Below are 20,318 nucleotides of genomic sequence, written 5' to 3'. Positions count from 1 at the left end.
GTCACCTTTGTGATGACATAGGTGACGTTTGCACGTAACCTTTGCGACTTTTATTAATATTTGAACATGCGATTTTTGAAAAATTCAAATTGTCTCAAATCAAAAATTGCTCTATACAAAAGTTGTAGGTCTCAACCACATCTACAACTTTGTAGTTCAAATTTTTTTCAATTGAGGTTGTTTTGGCACCCAAATATATGGTTTAAATTTTGAATTTCAAATTTTCAACATTTTCAAATGACCTCAGATGAAAAAAAGTATATACGAAAGTTGTAGCTCGCCACCAGATCTACAACTTTGTAGTTGAAAAGTTTTTCATTTGAGATTGTTACAGCTGTGAAAAAGGTTATATAAGACATTAGAAAGTGATGATAAAAGGAAAATATCTCATTGTTGGTCACATGTGATGGTGTAGCCCAGTGGTAGGGGAGGGTACGCGCGAGGCTGAGGTTGTAGGTTCGAATCCTAGTAACGCCGAAAAAAATCGCACGTGTGCATATTCGCGCAAAAAATCGCGCGACTTGCGACTTGTGAGCGCGGTGGGAAAAAGAAAATATTTTTTTGATTTTTATTCAAGCTGCAAATATTTATTTTAGCATGCAATAAATGATGCTCGTCACCTATGTGTTGACATAGATGACAGACTAAGAATACCATAGGTGACGGCTCATACTGATGCCCGTCACCTTTTAGGTACATAGGTGACGGACTTTTGCCCGTCACTTTTCTGTTCTAATCAGTGACGATGTACAGGTGACGGGCGCGATGCCCGTCACCTTAGAGAGATGACGCCCGTCACTATAAGCCTCTTCTTACATAGTGAACTTAAGTTTAGTTCCAATAAGTCCCGAAGTTCATAAATCCCGAAGTTGTAGCTTACGGGAGCTAAAATATGCTTTTCACAGGGGGTAACCTTCATTATTGCTAGCCTAGCGCCCTCCCTCCGACCCCGCAGCCACCCCTCACAACCCTGCCATCCCCGCGGCGCCCTATCTATGTCCCCGTTCCCCATCTCTTCGCACACCGCCACCCCCACTGCTCTGTACACCGGAGCCACCGCCCCTACGCCTCTGCCTCACACCCATTCCTACCGATGCCGGATCCACCATGGATGGCCACGGACACCCCTACAGGACTACTTTGGTCATGTCAGTTCTTGCTCAACGACTCCCGCCTTCCCTGCTTTCGCCGCAATTCCTGACAATGATGGCCTGATCCTTCTGTAATAGATGATGTCGCATCCACCGTCGGCGGCCCCCAGCCTTTTGGGTGGAAGAGCTCTCATGGAGAACATGGATCTGAAATCCCAGGGTGAGGGCTTGCCCTTCCTTGATGACTACATAAGGTACCTGCAACCGGGAGGACAAGGCTTACCTCCTGTTGGTAGAACTACCCCTTTCTAGCCTCCTCGAAGGCTAGAGTTCTGGCTATGCAAAAACTCCAGCCATTGGAGCCAGATCAAGCCAACATCAAGCAGGAATCGGCACCCATGCACTTGGATCCAGCACTGGGGATCCTCCATTGGGAGCTAGAGGCCACGGGAGATCGATGGCTAACCACCATGTCCATGGAACCATTGGCCTGTCTCCGACAGTGGACGGAGATGATGATGATGAGGAAGTGGATGACACCGGCTACCCCTCATTAAGATGTAGCTCTTTAGTTCTCTTGTCTGTGATGCTAGATAATTCGCTGTTTAGGTACTTGAACTTTGTTATATACTAGTTGATTTGCTCTTTAAGTTCTCTTTGATGTGATGATTGTTTGAGTTATAATATATCCATTAGTTACATTTTACTAATTTAGTTTTGTAAATTAGAAACAATTTGACCAGGCCAATTGGAATGAACAGAACACATATATATTCTATGTATTTGTTCAAAAAATGTGTGCTGGGAATTGCCCATTTGGGACTATGAAAACAATAGGTTACAAGAACATAGCACAGAAATACTACCAAATTATAAAATTGAGACATGAAGTCAAGCAATTCAGTAACAGACAGACATTCAACATTCAAGACCCTATGGACTTTTTATGATCAGGCCATGAAAGATTTTGGATTAGGCAAAAGAGCAGATAGTACATGGGTTGCATATGAAAAATGGTAGAAAGATAACATAATTGTACAATTATTTTCTCGCAGTTTATTTTGTGCTTTGTTTTTCTTCTGATTTTTTGGTTTATCTAATATAGTCAGTCTCCTTTGTTTATTTCTTATGGTTTAGGGGAGGCCAGAGTGCAAAAAGTTTGTGCATGACGTACCTTTATACATTGACTAACTAGCTGAGACATGGAATTGAGGATAATCTACCTGACGATGACCAAGTGCCACTTGACCTAGGTGAAGATGAACATTTGGCAAGTGACACCAGTAATAGTCCCATGAGTATAGGTGCAGAAAGAGGGGAAGCAACACCACAAACACGACTACTAGTCCACACAAAAAGAGCAAAAGCCCAATGATCTCAGTCTTTAAGGAGCTCATACATACCTTACAAGCTAGAAGCAAAGAGAAAGTCAAAACACTTGATTAGTGTGTAATAAGAGGATGGAATAAAGGGCACAACAATGGGAACAAGAGCTAAAGAAAAGAAGAAGGAACAAGAACAAGAAGCTCAATAGATATAAGACTGCTTGAGAATGACGATTGAGTATGGAGCATCAGAATCCAGCAATGAGTACTACATGGCTACCAAGTTGTTTAGTGATAGGTACAACCGAATAATATTTAGCAAGTTCAAGACGGATGAGGGAAAGTTGGGCTGGTTGACCAGGTGCTACACGGACAGGAGTGTTTGAATGTTTGGGTAAACTATTTGTATGGTGAATTATTTGTATGGGTTTGTGAACTATTTGAATGTTTGGTTAAATATTTGTATGAGGAGGATGAATCTGAATTTTGTTTTGTTGATACACTATTTCTATGTGTTTACAGTTTCTACATGCTGAATTATCAATATGCTGATGAGCTTATTTTGTTGACACAGGATGAATCTGATGTGGAGGAATCTGATGATGAGGATGATGAGATAGTATGGGTTAAGGTGTCAAAGGAAGAGGAGACAAATTGCTACAGTTGGTATAATGCTCGGTATGTACTACTTTGATGCGTTCATGAACAAAGCCCCAGATAGGGTACCTACAGAATCTGATTATGATTGGGTCATGAAAACATTAAGACATATGACATTTTGCTACAGCATGTTTGGGATGAATAGGGATGTATTTGAAAATCTTTGCAATGTGCTTGTCGAGTCATATGGATTGAAGTCCACAAGGAGGATGTCATTAGTAGAGGCTTTAGATGTGTTTTTATGGATTGTTGGTTCTTCTCAGAGTATGAGACAAGTTGAAGATCATTTTGTTAGGTCAACCGAAACATGTAGTATGAGGTTTGAGAAGGTACTTCGTAGTGTTAGCAAGCTAGCAGCTAAAATCATTAGGCCATCAGACCCTGAATTTAGTACTGTTCATCAGAGGTTACAATCCCCTCAGTTCTCTCCATACTTTGACAATTGCATTGGAACAATTGTTGGAACACATATAAAGGTTGTAATGCCAACAGACAAGGTTGTACGACATACGGGAAGTACACCTCTCAAAATGTGATGGCAGTATGTGACTTCGATATGAGATTTACTTTTGTCATTGCGGGATGGCCTAGATCGGTTCATGATATGAGAGCGTTCAAGGATGCAATGACCGAGTACGGAGACAAGTTCCCACATCCTCCGCAAGGTACTGGCATGTCTCTTCTTTCACAAAATTTCAATCCTTTGTATGTAACTAGCAAAGAAAATGTGTGCAGGGAAGTTTTATCTTGTGGACTCGGGCACCCAAACTGACCAGGTTATCTTGCCCCTTACAAGGGCACCAAGTATCATCTCCCAGAGTTTCAACAAGGACCAATGCCGATAGGTAAAAAGGAACTATTTAATTACACTCACTTATCACTTCGAAATGTCATCAGATAATAGGGCCTCTGCGATCTCTAGAAGAAGAGTAATCTGATTTCAATACCATGGCGAAAGGGCATATAACATAGTGGTTACAAGAGTCTCGGCAGCACCTTAGGTCCTGAGTTCGACTTCCCGTGAGAGCGAATATTCTACGATTTAACACCTTATGCTTTCAGTGGTAGGCGATATTCCCGTCGATAGCAAGACGCCTATGGTCACTTCATCAATCTCGAAGATTTGCCGATTCAACTTTTGAAGATGCTCATAGGGGGTAGGGTTTGAGTTCATAGGGGTGAGTGCGCGTGCGTTGCGAGTATCTGAGTTGTACCGCGTGATCTCAAAAAAAAAATCTTAGTACCAGGATTATATCTAATAGATAATTGTCTACTCGCAGACTAGGTTTAATGTCCGAAGACAACTTGATAGAACAGGAAGGAATCAACAATAAAAAGAGCTAAAAAGTGTTGGCGCAGAACTAGGGCCAACACACCAAAATGCTAGAACACGCAGCGAGCGATGGCACCACGCAGCGCCGATGCTCAAACCGGTCAGACCGGTCGGATATACCGGTCAGACCGGTTGTCGCCGGCAGGCCGGCGGCAAAACTAACGAACATCGCCCGGGAAGGACCCGTCAGGGCAGGCACACGCAGAGTTGTTCTAGGGTCGGCAGGCCACCTAGAACGCCCTCAATCGACGTAGAGACGAAGGAGAAACAGTTGATAGTAGATGGTAAAAAGCTAGGGCAAAGAGAAAATAAAAAGATAAAAGTTTTTGTATTTGATCGATTGGATACCCTAATCGGTCATGACCCTTTATATTTATAGGGTGGGGTGGACTTATCCCGCTAGAAATCCTATTACAAGATCTAAATCTATTAAAATCCCTAGTTGTACTCGGATTCCACTTGGACCGGTCAGACCGATCGGCTGCTGCCGGACCAACTACAGCGTCTGACCGGTCAGACCGCTAGGGCACACCGGTCAGACCGGTCGGTACTGTCTATTGCTAATTTTGGTCGTCAACATATGCCCTCCTGTTCTTTGGCAAAGCTTGCGTGCCAAAGAACACTCTTCTGGACCAAAATTATCTAAGGGCGATGAATACATCAGCCATTTTTTGTGCTAAGGGCGATAACTATTTATCGGCCATATCTTGCTTCTCCTTCAAGCTGACGACGAAACAACTTGCTTAGGCCTCCATACCTGCTTCATGGTTGCTAACCTTGCTGGTACAACCTCCGCTTGCTGTTCCATGGACTCCTTCTTGCGCATCCGTTGCAGCCTCCTCTTTTGGGTGTGAGACAAACCCGAAGGATACCACCTCAGCTGTATATATTTTGGACTTTGTTCTATGCCCTTCTCACACTCTTTGCTGCAATCAATGTCCTTTTTGGCCAGATTATCGCTAATCGGTCTTTGTGAAGCAAAACTTAGATATATAGGAGGATAATAAATATAATACGACTGCATGTGCATCCTACTATAATCCAAAGGCATATAACAAGGATACCAGCAATGCCATGGAGCAATCGGCCCATTAAATAAATTACCTTGGCTTAAACTCGATTGCTCTTGAGACAATGATGGCTTCGTATCCTTAATCTTATCTGGCCGTCCCTTCTGCTTCTGGGCGGCTCCTTTCTTCTCATATTTGGCCAAGAGTTCTTTAAAACTCGGCCTTTCTTTCTCTCTTTTGTTTCTGGAATTTTTTCCAGAATTCCTAGATTGACCGGTCAGACCGGTTTCCAGACCGGTCTTATCAGACCTGACATCCTTCTTCTGTTCTTGCCCCCCGAGCGCTGAATTCTTCAATCAATCTTTAGTGATCATCTTTGCTAGAACTTCCTGGTAAGACTTCGAAAGCTCAGATCTATCTTCACCAATAATTATATTTTTTCTTTTTGCCGATTCGGCTTGATTTGGCCGAATTAACACTTTAGGATTACTCAATTCAAACATATGTGTATGCGCAGGAAAGGGATTCTGATCCACCTTCATTTGTGAAACAATTATTCGACCTTCATTAACAGCCGATTGAATTTGCCTCCGAAGTACATTGCAATCATTAGTCACATGAGAGAAAGTCTTATGAAATTTGTAATAAGCTCGTCGCTTTACTTCTTCAAGCGGCGGTATGACATGCGATATTTTGATATATTCATTCTTATATAACTCATCAAATATCCTCTCGCATTTGGATACATCAAACGTAAATCTTTCTTGCCGATCTTTGTGAATCGGCTTAAGAGAACCGCAAACGCAAGGTTTATCATTAGAGGGCCAAACAAATTCAGCGGTATAAATATTTTTACCTTCATCGTCCGAACAATTGGAATCACATCCAAGCACATAAACAGGACGATTAGGTTTTTCATTGGACTTTTGAGAATCTCTAGCCTCTTTAGCTCAGCTTTCATTAGTCAGAGCTTTTTGCAAGACTTGACTAACATCTAGAATTTTTTGTCCCTCTAGCTTTGCTTTATGAAAATCAAGTAAACCAGCAAAAGCTAAATCAGCTAAATCTCTATCAGAAATTGTCAAACTATAACATCGGTTTCTAGTATCTCTAAATCTTCTAATATATTCAGCAACACCTTCATGTATCTTTTGCTTAACCGATGTAAGGTGTGATAATTTTAATTCAGTTTCACCACTAAAAAAATAATCATGAAATTTTTGCTCTAAATCAGCAAAAGTGAAAACTGAATTGGGTGGCAATGAAATAAACCATGTAAATGCAGCACCCGATAGAGATAAAGAAAATAACCTCAATTTGTAAATATCATTAGTGCTAGCTTCACCACATTGTATAATAAATTGACCAATATGCTCCAATGTAGTTCTACTATCATCACCAGTGAATTTAATAAATTCAGGAATTTTAAATCCTTGAGGATATGCAACATAATCGTAATTCTCAGGGTATGGTTTTTGATAAGTTCGGCATTTGGATTTAGGCTCTATACCAAAAGATTGTCGAAATATCTTGATCACCTCCTCTTTAATACTACCTAATCCAACATCATCGGCGTTAAGCTGATTTGTGATTGGTGTATTATTAGGTTGAGCAAAGTTCGGTGGTGTAGAATGTCACAACGAACTTGCTGCCCCATATGTCACATTAGCATTAGGTGATGCATTATAATTAATTCGGTTTCGCTGATTAGCCGAATTAGTCACAATAGAATTATTAGCTGGAATTGCCGAACCACGTATTGTCTTATCGGTATTAGATGTAGATGTATTATTACCGACAGACTTCATACAAAGATGTATTTCAATTCGGCTAAAGCGATCATCAAACATATCATGCATATTTTGACCAATAAATTCCAACTTATTATTCACATGAGAAGAAGCAGCATCATCTATAGCATTAGCTATTTCAGAATTAAGGATAGGTTGCTCGCTCTCATCGAATTTTACCTCAAACTGCAAAGCATCGAAGGCGTCATCCGCTGTGACCTTCCCTTGTCAGTCGATGGAGAAGTGCGAGATGTACTGGTTCATGGCTTCTTCTTCTAGCCTCTGGATCTCCTTCTCCTTCTCTTCTCTGATCTTCTTCTGGATGTCATCAAGAATCTTCTGATGCTCAGCCGGAAGTTGTTGAACATTCGGACTCCGGATATTGGCAGCATCAACTTCACTGGTTTAGGAATACCGGTCATGGCAACCGATTTATTTTCTCTTCCCCAACGGAGTCGCCAAAAAGTATGTTGGCGCAGAACTAGGGCCAACACACCAAAACGCTAGAACGCGCAGCGAGCGACGGCACCACGCAGCGCCGATGCTCAGATCGGTCAGACCGGTCGGATATACCGGTCAGACCGGTTGTCGCCGGGCAGGCCGGCGGCGAAACCAACAAACGTCGCCCGGGAAGGACCCGTCAGGGCAAGCGCATGCAGGGTTGTTCTAGGGAAAAAGCTAGGGCAAAGAGAAAATAAAAAGATAAAAGTTTTTGTATTGGATCAATTGGATACCCTAATCGGCTGTGACCCTTTATATTTATAGGGTGGGGTGGACTTATCCCGCAAGAAATCCTATTACAAGATCTAAATCTATTAAAATCCTTAGTTGTACTCGGATTCCACTTGGACCGGTCAGACCGGTCGACCCTACCGGTCAGACCGGTCGGCTGCTGCCGGACCAACTACAGCGTCTGACCGGTCAGACCGCTAGAGCACACCGGTCAGACCGTTCGGTACTGGCTATTGCCTATTTTAGTCGTCAACAAAAAGATGGATAACAATGATACAACTAATCTTTTGAGTAAAATTTGTACAGTCACCATCATGGCACGCCTTGAAGGTTGATAATCTACATTAGAAACCTCACCACAATTAGCTAGGTTGATACGTTATGCTGACCTAATTGCACCTAGGACAAGCTTAGATGTGACTAGGCTAGCCAATTAATGCTATTACATTCTCTTCGATGCGGGGACAGTTAAGAGTAGTTCTGTACCTTGGAACTTTTTTTTAGAAGGGAACTTTATGGATTCTTGGATCGGAACTCCCACTGCAAGAGAAACGGCCATATATACTTCCGCCTCATTGCCTTCAGCAAAACCAGGTGGCCAAAAGTATCACTAGCAGTTCATAAGCTCCGATGGTCGTCGACCGTCAAGCAAGATGTCAAGAGCATGCAGTGATACCCATTTTAACGTCCGGTTCAAGTAAATAACTGGAAATAACAAGTATCACTACTTGCTCACGCTTTGAATCGGTAATGATCTACATTTCATTTGTACTTCGCTTTACTTGCTATAAGTGTTCTAGGTTTTGAACGTGAGTGCTTGTTGCTTCATGGTGATGCATTTAGCTCGGGCTCCAACAGAACTGTTATTTGTAAAAAAAATAATATTGTAATCTTCTTAATATAGATGTGTGGAGATTGATTAGATCGATATGTAGCTCATATATACGTGGGGTAAAACTTTGCTAGAATGCTCTATATTTTGAAGGCAGGTCCTTGTTCCATGGATTTTGTTATCCTTAGAACAAGTTCAATAATCTTGTCTTATAGACAAGCCACATCACCAATAGACAAATTTAATAGACAAGCAGCACAACAACTGGTCTCTCACGCTTCTTTTTTTCCACTAAACATTCGTGTTGACCTCATCGAGGGGGTCGAGGGGTCTTGACGAGGGCAATCCCACAAACCAAGCTCGGCGCATCGCCATCACATAGCAGGCAAATTGCTCGCCGCGGGAAACATTAACAAGCTCACTTTCTCTCACCATTTCTCTCTCATCCACATCAGTCTTAGCGATTCGACTGATGAGATGTACTTATTGTATCTGCTCTTAGGCCATTTTCAGTGGGAGTGTCATCGACATAGTTATTTAGACTGTAATCTTAAGAACTGTACCAGTGGAGTGTCATGGTGATGACACTCCTCTCACATTTCATGACACTCATCTCTTCTCTCTCCTCGTACTATTGATACATCTAAGCAAATTTAATGTCTATGACACTCTCATGACACTCCCACTAAAATTGACCTTAGTATCTTTCTTTCGATCATTAATGCAGATTTTCAAGATCTTTCTTTTGACTTAACCCGCAGTGATCGTCCTAATTCCATTTTTTAAGTAAATGATCGTCCTAATTCCTAAATGTTAGGAAGGCCATCTACCTGACCTGGCGTGCCAAAAGGCAGCGAGGGCCACAAGCCACATCTGCAGGCAGAAAAATCCCCAATCCAACGCTTGAAGCTGACCCCACCAAGACGGCCAGACCACTCATCCTATCTGCGTATCTGACACCCACACGGCCCCACTCACCAGAGACTAGTGCGGAGCAGAGTGAGCGACGCGCTCGAGCAGAGCCGAGCCCGCCATGGCGCCACCGCCGCTTCCTCTCTTCTCCCCGTCCCCGAAGCCCCCGCCTCCGCCGCCATGGCTGCACGGCCCCTCCACGCAAACCCACAACCCCTCCCCCAGCCCCGCGGCGCCTCCGCCCCACGCCGAGGCAGCTCCTCCCAACAAGCCCCGCCACCACGGCCCCAAGCCGGCACCGGCGAGACACACCGGCGGCAAGGCGGCCGCCAAGCCCCTCACCGCCGGCGTACCCGGCGGCCGCACTCGCCGCGCCGTTCTTGGCATCATCCGCCGCGTCCGCTCCCTCGAGCTCTCCGACCCGCCGCGCCCCTTCCCCGCCCGTAACGACGCCGCCGCCGCCGCCGTGCTGCCGTTCCACCTCCCGGTAGAGCCGCGGGAGCAGTTCCACGAAGCGGCGGTGAAAGGGAAGCCGCGAGCGGTGCCGTGGGCGGCGGCGTGGGACGAGGGCCTCAAGGTCGCGCTGCGGCGGGAGAAGAAGGCGAGGGAGCCCACGCGCGCGGAGACGGAGCTGGCGGCCGGCGAGCTGGACCGGCTACGGCGGGTGGCGCGCGGGATGGGCAGGTGGGCGCGGGCCAAGAAGGCCGGGGTCACTGATGAGGTGGTGGGAGACCTGCGCCGGGAGTGGGCCAGGGGCGAGGAGCTTGCCGCCGTGCGCATCGTCGAGCCGCTGCGCCGGAACATGGACCGCGCCAGGGAGATTCTGGAGGTGAGACAGACCATGGAAACTATTGTCGCACATTGTAGGATTTTCGGCTAAGTACTTTGAGAGTTGAATTTGAGCTTCGATCAGAGCAATGTGGTTGGAAGGTAGCAATTTTGCTGCGGATTTTCAGAGAGGTGACTTTGATGCAAGTAGTGCCACATTGGTGCGGCAAGAGGAGAATTGATGCTGTGCTCACTGCTGTAAAGAACTTTAAACTGGCAGGTGCAGATTTAGTTTGGGATGCGGATGGGGGAGGGTGTGTAGAATTGATGCAAAGGAATTTATAACATGACAATGTCAGTGCTAACTGATTATATAGTGCCATAGTGAACCGCAATAATGGTGGACAACACAATCCGTAATTTGTTGATTGTACTGAAGTGTTGGCAATATTATTCAATTCCTTGCAAAAGGTGATAATTACAGCGAGTATCCCATTCTATGCTAACTCTTTCCTTAAGACTGAATTAGTTGCTTGTAGTTGAGTTTGCTCTCTTTAATGTTTTTGAGTTTTTCTTTTGATTCTGTTGTTTACTCCATCCATGGATTTTGGGGCTTACAACTGTCATGTATGCCTTGTGGGGTCAATCTGTCATAGTCTTTTTACAAAAAAAATTATTTTGGTGCCAACCATAATTATTATGAGCACTTTTAGTTGTATGATTATTCAGTTATTGGTCTTAAGTTCAAAATTATGATTCTCTTTGATGGGTTACCTTTTTCCTCAGATAAAAACAGGAGGCTTGGTAGTTTGGACAAAAGGAGACATACATTTTGTTTACAGAGGAAGCAATTATCAGCAAAACACAAAGCATAGTCACTATTTCATGAGTGATGCTCAAAATATGAAACAAAATGTTCCCACAACCCAGCTTGAATATAGTAACGAAGGTGAAGTGCTAACCAATGCTAATAGCAAAGCAGATGATGCTTTCCAAGAAAAGTATCAAAGCATTTGTGGTCAGAAAGACGAAGAACCTGTCAAGGGAACTCTCTATGAGAGAGAAGTCAACAGATTATTGGACAGTTTGGGCCCTCAATTTGTTGATTGGTGGTGGAACACACCATTGCCTGTGGATGCTGATCTACTCCCGGAGTTTGTTCCGGGCTTTAAGACTCCGTTTAGGCAGTGCCCTCCTGGTGTGAGACCAACACTAGCAGATGAGGAGCTGACATACTTGCGCAAACTTGCACGTCCTTTACCGACACATTTTGCCCTTGGTGAGTATGTATTTAGTTGCCAGATGCATCATCATCAAGTATATGATTAAATTGTTCCTATATTTGTGCTTTGTTTATGGACATCAAGCGTTAAGCATTTCTGTAGTTTGTAGTCTCACCATCTTATGCATGTTTCACCCTCTGTGCGCTCACTAGACAATTGTGTTTAACCAGTTCTGTTGTCTATATTCACCATCTTATGAGGTCCACCACCTTAAAGGCTGCCTTATGAATGAGGAAATTATAATTTTGCCTATCTTTGGCAGGTAGAAATACAAGACTTCAGGGTTTGGCTGCGGCTATACTGAAGCTTTGGGAAAAAAGCCTTATAGCGAAAATTGCGGTGAAAGTGGGTATCCAAAATACAAACAATGAACAAATGGCATGGAACCTTAAGGCAAGTATTATTTCTGATGATATCTTGTGCTAAGATATGGGTAGCATTTGTGTTGTTAAAGTGCATTGTAGTCATTCCATTTAAGTAGAAAAATCCAAGAATGTTGCCAGTCACCTCCTTTGTTTGGTAGGAAGCTTGGTTTACCATTAGTACTTGTTTGTTAACAGTAATGTGCTAAATCCAGCTTTTGTCCTATCCAAGGTCTGTTGATCTAGAGTACATACCAAATTGGAGTAACCATGAATCCTTAGTTTCTTACTGCAAGTTTACATGGTTTTTATTCGAAAATTTGTTTCTCTGTGCTGATACTTGGCCCTTTATTTGTATCGTCATGTGTAACACTGAAGCTCCTCAGTGCAGCATCTTACAGGAGGCACTGTAATATTGAGAAACAAGGATTTTATTATTCTATATAGAGGCAAGGATTTTCTTCCTGGTGGAGTTGCTCAAACTGTAATTCAACGAGAGGCTCAGGTACATGATGAACAGGTGAAGGAAGAAGAAGCTCGACTGAAAGCAGTTGACTCTCTTCAGATGGTCGGTGGAATGTCATCTGAAGAAAGTTCTGTAGGAACTTTCAGGGAGTATCAGAACTTCCAAGCTGACCATGTGCATGGAAATACTGAAAACTCCAACACCATCATTGAACTAGAGGCTGAGAAGCATAGATTGGAAAAGGAACTGAAAGACCAAGAATGGAAGCTTTCCATTGTATGTTGATGTGAAGCATCTCATGCTCTAATTTGAAGTCCTTAACTTCTAATGTCATTTAATTGTAACCTAACTCTGTTTTTTTCTGAAGCTTAACAAGAAGATTGAAAGATCCAACCAGGCACTGGCAAAGCTTCACAATTCTTGGAGCCCTTCAGAGGAATCTGCAGATAAAGAACTCTTGACAGAAGAGGAAAAGGCGATGTTCTGCAGGATTGGCCGCAAAATGGATGGTCTTGTTCTTCTAGGTACAACTATCTATATGTGCTCTTATACCGTTACCAATGACCACCAACAGCCATCTTAGCTTTCTATATCATTGGTTTTCCCTGCAGGAAGGCGTGGCATCTTTGATGGTGTGATTGAAGAGATTCATCAGCACTGGAAACATAAAGAGGTTGTAAAAGTAATTACGAAGCAGAATCAAGCCCGCCAAATCATGTACACAGCGAATCTTCTCGAGGTTGAGACAGGTGGTATCCTAATAGCTGTAGAAAAGCTTCCGACCAGCCATTCCATAATACTTTACCGTGGAAAAAACTATCACCGCCCAGAAAAATCATCATCCAGTAATCTTCTAACAAAAAGAGAAGCACTGCGCAGATCAATTGAGGTCCAACGACGAGGGGTATGAATCAGCATATAATCATTCGTCCACTAGAACTTCCATTTTGTTAACTATATATAGCTATCTCACTCCCTTTCATTATGCAGTCTGTGAAATACTTTGCTCGGGAAAGGCAAAAGTCCATTTTGGACCTGAAAAGGAGACTGGTCAGTATGCAAGAGTTAATATGTTTTGTACTCCTGTTCCAAAATGTAGGTCGTTTTGGCTCTTTTAGATTCATAGTATTTGCTATGCACCTAGATATAACATATGTCTAGGTACATAGCAAAATATATGAATCTAGAAAAGTCAAAACGACCTACATTTTGGAACTGAGTAGCTAGGAATTTATGCTCACTGTCCACTTCATATACTTAAGCCGCTGGAAATTGTTGTCCTGATTAAGTTTTTTTTTATCCTATTGCTGTAGAGATATGTGGCAAGGCAAATCAAGTATCGAACCTCAAGATCATGAGGAGCTTGGATTTTCTTTTTTTTTAATGCTGAACAATACCTGCAGCTTTCATATGGGATGGCTGTGTAAAGCCCTGAATGAACAATGTTGAAACTTGGAAGTGTATAGCTGTATAATTATCTGTTGTTGTACATATGTGCCACTTCACAAGAGAAAATATATAGTTCCAACACCATGGCCCCAGATGTACGTACTCACAACATTTCATGAAAATAAGTGAAATTTCTTCTATTTCAGTACAGTTTGCTGTTCCCCATTGTTGAGGCCTAGAGATGTTGAACCAAGTTGCATGGTTCTTCACTTTTATTGCATGCTAGAGAAAGGATGCTGATTAACCAGGAAATGACCCTTGATTGTAAGAAACTTAGAAGGCACACAACTAGTCATGGCTTGGTAGACCGCTGGTTGTTAAGTAATGGAGGTTGCTCGAACAATATAGCCATAAGCGCACAAGAAAGTTATAATGTTCGTGTCAAAATATTCAGCATCTGTCTCCACGCTGAACTCTGAACATTTTATGCCAGGACAGCAGAAACAAGTGTAAGAACATTGCGGACGGGAACCTGGTCGTGTATCATGGCTGCTTGGGAGGGGAAGGGGGGAGCTTCTCGGGTTTGGCCTTGAGCTCCCCCTTGGGCCTCTGCGGCGCGTTCTTGGGGTTGGTGAACCAGGTGGTGTAGAGGAACTGCTTGTGCGGGCCGTCGTGGTCGCAGATGAGCCTGAGCTTCTGGCGCTCCCTCATCCACCGCAGCATGATCTTCATCTGCCGCTTGCTCGTCAGTCCCATAAGGCCAACATCCTGAAGACGAGAGAGCAAAGGTCAATCTCACCATCTCTTTTTTTTTCAGAGGAAACATTCTGTCGAACAGGTTGCGTGCGTGGGCGACGACGGAAAGCCTGAACGACTCCGTGGGCGATCACATCACATGTACCTTGACATGGTCCCAAACGTCGGAGATGGTGAGCGGCCCGTGCTCCCTGACGACATCGAAGATTGCGCGCGTGATGGACTGTACCTGCTCCGGCGGCGCCGTCAGCTCGATCGGCGCCATCTTCGGCTTCCCCTTCTTCGCCGCCCACCGCGCCGCCGTCGCGAACATCGCCCGCTGGACTGCCCGCGCACGTAGACTCACCAATCACTACCGGATACAGTTCGTTTGCGGCAAAGGCTATTTTCCCCACGGCAAAATGTTTGCCGTGTGTTCTCATGGCAAACAAACGTCGGCAAAGGGCACATTTGCCGAGTGTTTTTCTTCGCGCACTCGGCAAAAGTTTTGCCGTGTGTTAAAACTACCACTCGGCAAACATTTTCCGAAAACAAAAAAACAAAAAAAAAAATCCGTCGGCCCCACCAGTCCGCTGCCGCATGCCGGCACCAGCTCGTCGCCGCCGTCGGAGCGGCCACTGCGCTGCCGCCCGGGCCCTCGGCCGGTCGTGCAGGCGAGCTCCGCCGCCGGGGTTGCCGCCGCCGCCCCCGGCCACTGGCCAGCGCCGCTGCTGCCGCCATCCGCCCGCTGTCGCTGCTACCGCCATCCGCCCGCTGTCGCTGCTGCCGCCATCCACCCGCTGTCGCTGCTGCCGACGCTGGGCCGCCGCCGTGGCCCTCCTGACAAACCACCGCCGGATCTGAGCTCAAGCTCCTGCTGGCTGCGGCTGGCCACGACACTGAGGCGGAGCTGAGCTGGAGCCGCCGCTGCCGCCGGATCTGAGCTGCGCCGCCACTGGCCGCGCTGGATCTGAGCTGCGCCATCGCAAACCGCGCTGGAGCTCCTGCTGGCCGAGGGGGGAGGAAAGGAGTCGCGAGAAGGAGGTGGAGGAAGAGGAGAGGGCGCCGGCTGCCAGGGAGAGAGGACAGCGCAGGGAGAGGGAGGGGAGGGGGCAGCGCCGGGCGAGGGAGGGAGGGGATGGGGGCGGCGTCGAGACAGGGAGGGGAGGGGGCGGCGCCGGGCGAGGGAGGGAGGGGATGGGGCGGCGTCGGGAGAGTCGAGGTGGAGGAGACTTTATGAAGGAGCGGGGGGAGGGGGGTGCGGCGGCTGTTTGCCGTGTGCCCCAGATCTGGGCACACGGCAAAGGTTTTTTGCCGTGTGTCCAGATCTGGGGCACACGACAAACCTCCTTTTATACCGTGTGTTTGTTTTTTTACCGTGTATTTTGTACTTTGGCACACGGTAAATGTTGTGTTTGCCGTGTGTCTAGTATTTGCCGTGTGTTTTTTGGTAGACACACGGCAAACAGTGTGTTTGTCGTGTGCCCGAAATATTGCACACGGCAAACAAAAAGGCACACGGCAAACAAGCGTTTTCCGGTAGTGAATCTTTATCTTCTCTACTACTAAAAAGAGGCTAAGGTGACGTTTTTTTCCGCGGTTGGTCTCCCCTTGGTCTTTAGTCTTTCGTCATTTGCTTTGGTCCCGTCCGCCCCAGCCCGCCCACCTCTCCCGCGGCCTCCGTTTAAAAAAAAAACGGGATCTCATCCCTTCCGTCGCCTCGCACTCCCGCCGTCCTTCGCCCGCCGCCGCCTCGCGCCGGTCCTCCCCCGCGTCCTCGCGCGCGGGTTCCTCTTCCGCACGCCGCCGCTCGCTCCTCGCCGCGCGCGTTCCTCCGCCCATCGCCGCGCGCGCCGTCCTCCGCCCGCCGCCGGTCTGCGCCGTCCCGGGCGGATCCGCGCGGTCCCGGCCCTCGCTCCGTCCTCGCCCGGCCGCCGTCCGCGCCGTCGCTCGGTCCCCTGCGGATCCACGCCGGCCCGGCTGCCGATCCGTATCCCCGGCTTCGCGCCGTCCCGGCCGCCCGAACGCCGATCCACGTCCAGCCGTCGCTCCGTCCCTGGCTCCGCGCTGCCCTCGCTCCCTGGCCGTTGCCTCCCCATCCCTGATGGAGGGACTGTGTTCACACACTCCCTTAATTGAGAGAGCAGCCATGTTTTCAAATCGTCTAGTCGAACCTAGTCGCCATGGGACCGATCAGACGACTAGTCGCGATTAGTCGTCGATCAGGCCGATTAGTCGAGCTTAGTCGGTCCTAGTCGTCTGACTAGTCGTCCTATGTGTCACAGGACCGATATGATTTATGTACTACATATTATTTAATAAAAAACAAGTATGAAGGCAACAATAATAGTCGATTTTTCACTTATTTGTGATAGATGATTTGTGAACTGTCCAGAACTCTGTATTCCTGTCCCATAGTCCATATTCCTGTCTCTCAGCCTCTATATACCAAAAACCTAATGGGCCACCTTGCCAGCCCATCACCGGCCGAGGCCCACAACTCAAACAACCCACAAAACAATCTCAAATATGATCGTTTTCCAACCTGATCGTGCGACTAATCGCGACTAGTCGACGACTAGTCGGACGACTAGAAAACTAGTCGCCCAGACCTACTCGGTGTCCCTTATCGGGGTCACCGGACCGATAAGCCTGACTAATCGCGATTAGTCGGACGACTAGATAACATGGGAGAGCAGCATGATCCAAAGCGATGCCGTTTCTCGAAGTATGCAAGCTGAGAAGCTCACGCTTCCTATGCTAGGTAAACGGGAAATATGTATTGAAATATGCATTGCATACCTGAAATATATTCGATGTAGTTATAACAAGAAATGGCATTCTGATCCATGGTTCATTGCAGGGAAATTTGGGTCAACCATGTCTATTGTCAAGACTGATATAGGAGGCAGTATCATGGTAAGAGAAATTCATTCCACATCAGAGGTTTCATATGTATCTAATTGATGTGATAACACAATCCATGCTAATGAAAATTTCTTTTGCTTAAACAAATTATCAGAGCAAATTCTGCTACTTTTGATATCTATCTGGTTCCTACTACAGTTTCTGGTGACACATTGGTGATTTTCTTAAGCAGAGGCTGGAGACAGAATATGCATCTTATCCTACGAAGTAGGAGCAACTGCATGGCATGGTGAAAGTAGAAGTTAGCACAAAGACTAGCAAAAGTTCTAGCAGTTGTAACAACGATCTTCTCAGGCTAACAAGGTAACCCAGCAAAACATGCATATTTTGAGGAATTTTTTGGAATTTATTTGAGTTGAGATACTTTGTGCATTTATTTGTCATAGCCATCAACTTTTTGGTTGCTCTGTTCCATAATTTAGTACATACCTAAATTCGCAAATATCACAAGCATCCACAAAATTGGTGTTCCATTCCATCTTAATGATAGGTTTAAACCTCAGGTTTGTGATTGTAAATAGCAAATTGGATCCTGGTTAGCAGCAATTATGTTCTTAGAGGAATTGGTCTATTAGGGGAAATTGATCATCTTCTGTTTTATTATATGGTTGCCCCCATTTAGATCTTTGGGCAATGATGGCAGGTTTCTAACTTGTGAACTTCTGCAGATGTTGGTGAACCGGTCCTTGAAGCAGCAATTGAAACTGCATTATTACATTCTGCAGGAACTTACCTTCTAGGATGCACGAGGATGTCTTCACTGTCCTCATCTAGAATGGAGCTCATCAATGTATTTTCTATATACATTTGTCTTTTATTTATGCTGGATTTTAGCTGTACCAACACACTATTTCTGTTCCAGGATGCTGCCTGAGTGCTTCAGTTTCCACTTCATCTGTTAGTAAAGGTAAAAGTACAATTAAAAGATTCTAAGGAACAAGCTGCAGCCACCATGGTAGTATTCATTAATTCTGGCTCCATTTATTTTACATGATGCTGTAAAGGGGTATCGTTTTTTCATGGAAACTAATAAAAATGACTTTATCTAAAAGTTGACAATACATAGAGCATGTGGCCAAAAGATGCATTGTTTATTTTAATTCTCTTATTTAGATGGTCCATGAAATTACTAAGTGTAAGCAAGAGGACATGGCCTTTCCTACTGTTTTTGTTGATTTTAAGTACACTCATTGGCAGTCCACTTTGTTTAGCTGTTAGCTGGCTTTGAAGCTAAATTTCTAACCAGTGCATTTAGCTAAACTTTGGCTTTGAAGCTAAACTTCTGACAGCACACATTAGCTTGTTTCTATATGCAATTGTGTCATGTTTAATCATGTTGCCAATCATACGAGCCTAAAAAAGGATAGCATTCCACTTGTCATTTTGAAATTGCATGCTGGCAAAATGGACTTAATCTATGATGATCGATTGGGGTATATGGATGATTGCAAAAAAAACAATATTCACGCTGTAGTATCTCTCTTCCCAAAAGGTTCCTTCCCTGGTCCATTGGGTTAACAACAGAATGTTTATTCATCAATTCACTGCTAATACTAAATACATGTTCTCATAGCTTCGTTTTTTCTGACCCTGCAATAGCAGCATGACAACCTTCTATTTTTTATTCGGAATTTGGGATACGAGAATCATCCTTACATGCACATGGATGGATCATTCTTCAGATTGGCACATGTATATATTAAGATGGCATCTCTAAATTCTTAGTACCTAATCTGAATGAAGGACGAGTATACCGGTGATTACTTTGCTGCCTAGCATAGCACCTTTCGGTGTTAGTAGGATTTACAGTTTGATGAACAAACTCAGTCTAAACTACATATTAGATTGGCTGGATCATAGCTGACAGCATTTGTGCTTTAGTTTTCAGTGTAGTACTTTTGACAGGATTGGATGCAGTTTCTCATGATATTTTTCCTCCCTGCTAATTCCTATGTTTGTTGCAGAGTTTGAAATGTATTGTGAGATACACCCCTTGAGAGGGACCCGTTGTATTGTTTCAGAAAATAGAAGCAGTTAATCATATTTTTGACATATATACCACATCTTTAAGATATCATGTTATAACAAAACTTTTGACATGTAATAAATAGACTAGCAATTATTTAGCTAAAATTTGAGTATTTGACATCTGTAGCTATTGGAGGGAACATACCTTCGTTTTTAGTGTGATATTTTCTCTATTATTGTTGTCTAATGCCATCAACCATCATATCGTGCCAATGGTTAATGAGATGGTGTTTTTTGTTTCAATTGTGAGGACATCCATCAACCATAATCATCTTGATGTTGCCTCTGCAGGATTGGTTGTACCCGGTGGCACACTTTTGGACCTTTTGGTTTGACAAATATGTGCAGCAAAGGAAGTCCTTTTTTGGGCTCAAAAGTTTTGGTTTTTTTTGTTCAAGTCCTTTTTTCACATAGTCCTATAGGTAGATTGGGATGACAGGTTACCCTCTGTTTGTGCACAAGTAGGCGAGGTGTCCGGGTTCCGCTGGACGATTTGGTGTTGGATGGGCAATTAGTAGGGTCACAGTAGGGCGGAGATGGTGAAGAGGCTGCTACTATCACCATGCTAGCGCAGAGTTCCGAATATACCTTGCTTTGCCTGTGACTTAGTGGCAGAAGCAGTCCAGCAACAGGGTGGCATACAGGATCGAAAGTAAAGGGCGTGACACAGATTT

General features: G+C 44.9%; 2 protein-coding genes and 1 long non-coding RNA gene across 4 annotated transcripts; 2 read left to right on the top strand and 1 right to left on the bottom strand.

The window, feature by feature from the left end:
* Positions 1-9,754: 9,754 nt before the first annotated feature.
* LOC120712196 (chloroplastic group IIA intron splicing facilitator CRS1, chloroplastic-like) lies at positions 9,755-14,158 on the top strand. The gene is made up of 8 exons (XM_039997914.1): positions 9,755-10,514; positions 11,240-11,732; positions 11,999-12,129; positions 12,490-12,840; positions 12,932-13,088; positions 13,176-13,468; positions 13,555-13,614; positions 13,878-14,158. The coding sequence occupies exons 1-8, from the start codon at positions 9,807-9,809 to the stop codon at positions 13,920-13,922; spliced, it is 2,238 nt and encodes a 745-aa protein (XP_039853848.1). The 5' UTR covers positions 9,755-9,806; the 3' UTR covers positions 13,923-14,158.
* A 37-nt stretch (positions 14,159-14,195) lies between these two features.
* Positions 14,196-15,177, bottom strand: LOC120712198. The gene is made up of 2 exons (XM_039997915.1): positions 14,855-15,177; positions 14,196-14,721 (listed from the first exon to the last, which is right to left on the bottom strand). Exons 1-2 carry the CDS (start codon positions 15,020-15,022, stop codon positions 14,497-14,499), a joined length of 393 nt encoding a protein of 130 aa, XP_039853849.1. The 5' UTR covers positions 15,023-15,177; the 3' UTR covers positions 14,196-14,496.
* Positions 15,178-17,376: 2,199 nt separating this feature from the next.
* On the top strand, positions 17,377-19,898 carry LOC120712194. 2 transcript variants are annotated; one of them, XR_005690750.1, is made up of 5 exons: positions 17,377-17,452; positions 17,552-17,607; positions 17,789-17,919; positions 18,285-18,406; positions 18,479-19,898. It is a non-coding gene; the product is annotated as an uncharacterized LOC120712194 (long non-coding RNA). The 2 variants fall into 2 exon arrangements; XR_005690751.1 differs by having other exon boundaries at positions 17,755-17,919.
* The last annotated feature ends 420 nt before the right edge of the window (positions 19,899-20,318 follow it).

This window comes from Panicum virgatum, chromosome 6K (genome assembly GCF_016808335.1).
Source record: "Panicum virgatum strain AP13 chromosome 6K, P.virgatum_v5, whole genome shotgun sequence".
NCBI classification, from domain to species: Eukaryota; Viridiplantae; Streptophyta; class Magnoliopsida; order Poales; family Poaceae; genus Panicum; species Panicum virgatum.
Note: the sequence above shows the minus strand (reverse complement) of the source record. Positions and strands in the feature narration are given on the sequence as shown.

What these genes read in the sequence shown, in the direction of transcription:
- LOC120712196 (XM_039997914.1), top strand. Translation starts at nt 9,807, where the DNA reads ATGGCGCCACCGCCGCTTCCTCTCTTCTCCCCGTCCCCGAAGCCCCCG. An exon ending in AAGAATGGAAGCTTTCCATT is followed by an intron (nt 12,841 to 12,931) that starts GTATGTTGATGT and finishes TTTTTTCTGAAG; the next exon opens with CTTAACAAGAAGATTGAAAG. An exon ending in TGGACCTGAAAAGGAGACTG is followed by an intron (nt 13,615 to 13,877) that starts GTCAGTATGCAA and finishes CTATTGCTGTAG; the next exon opens with AGATATGTGGCAAGGCAAAT.
- LOC120712198 (XM_039997915.1), bottom strand. Translation starts at nt 15,022, where the DNA reads ATGTTCGCGACGGCGGCGCGGTGGGCGGCGAAGAAGGGGAAGCCGAAG. An exon ending in ACGTTTGGGACCATGTCAAG is followed by an intron (nt 14,722 to 14,854) that starts GTACATGTGATG and finishes TCTCGTCTTCAG; the next exon opens with GATGTTGGCCTTATGGGACT.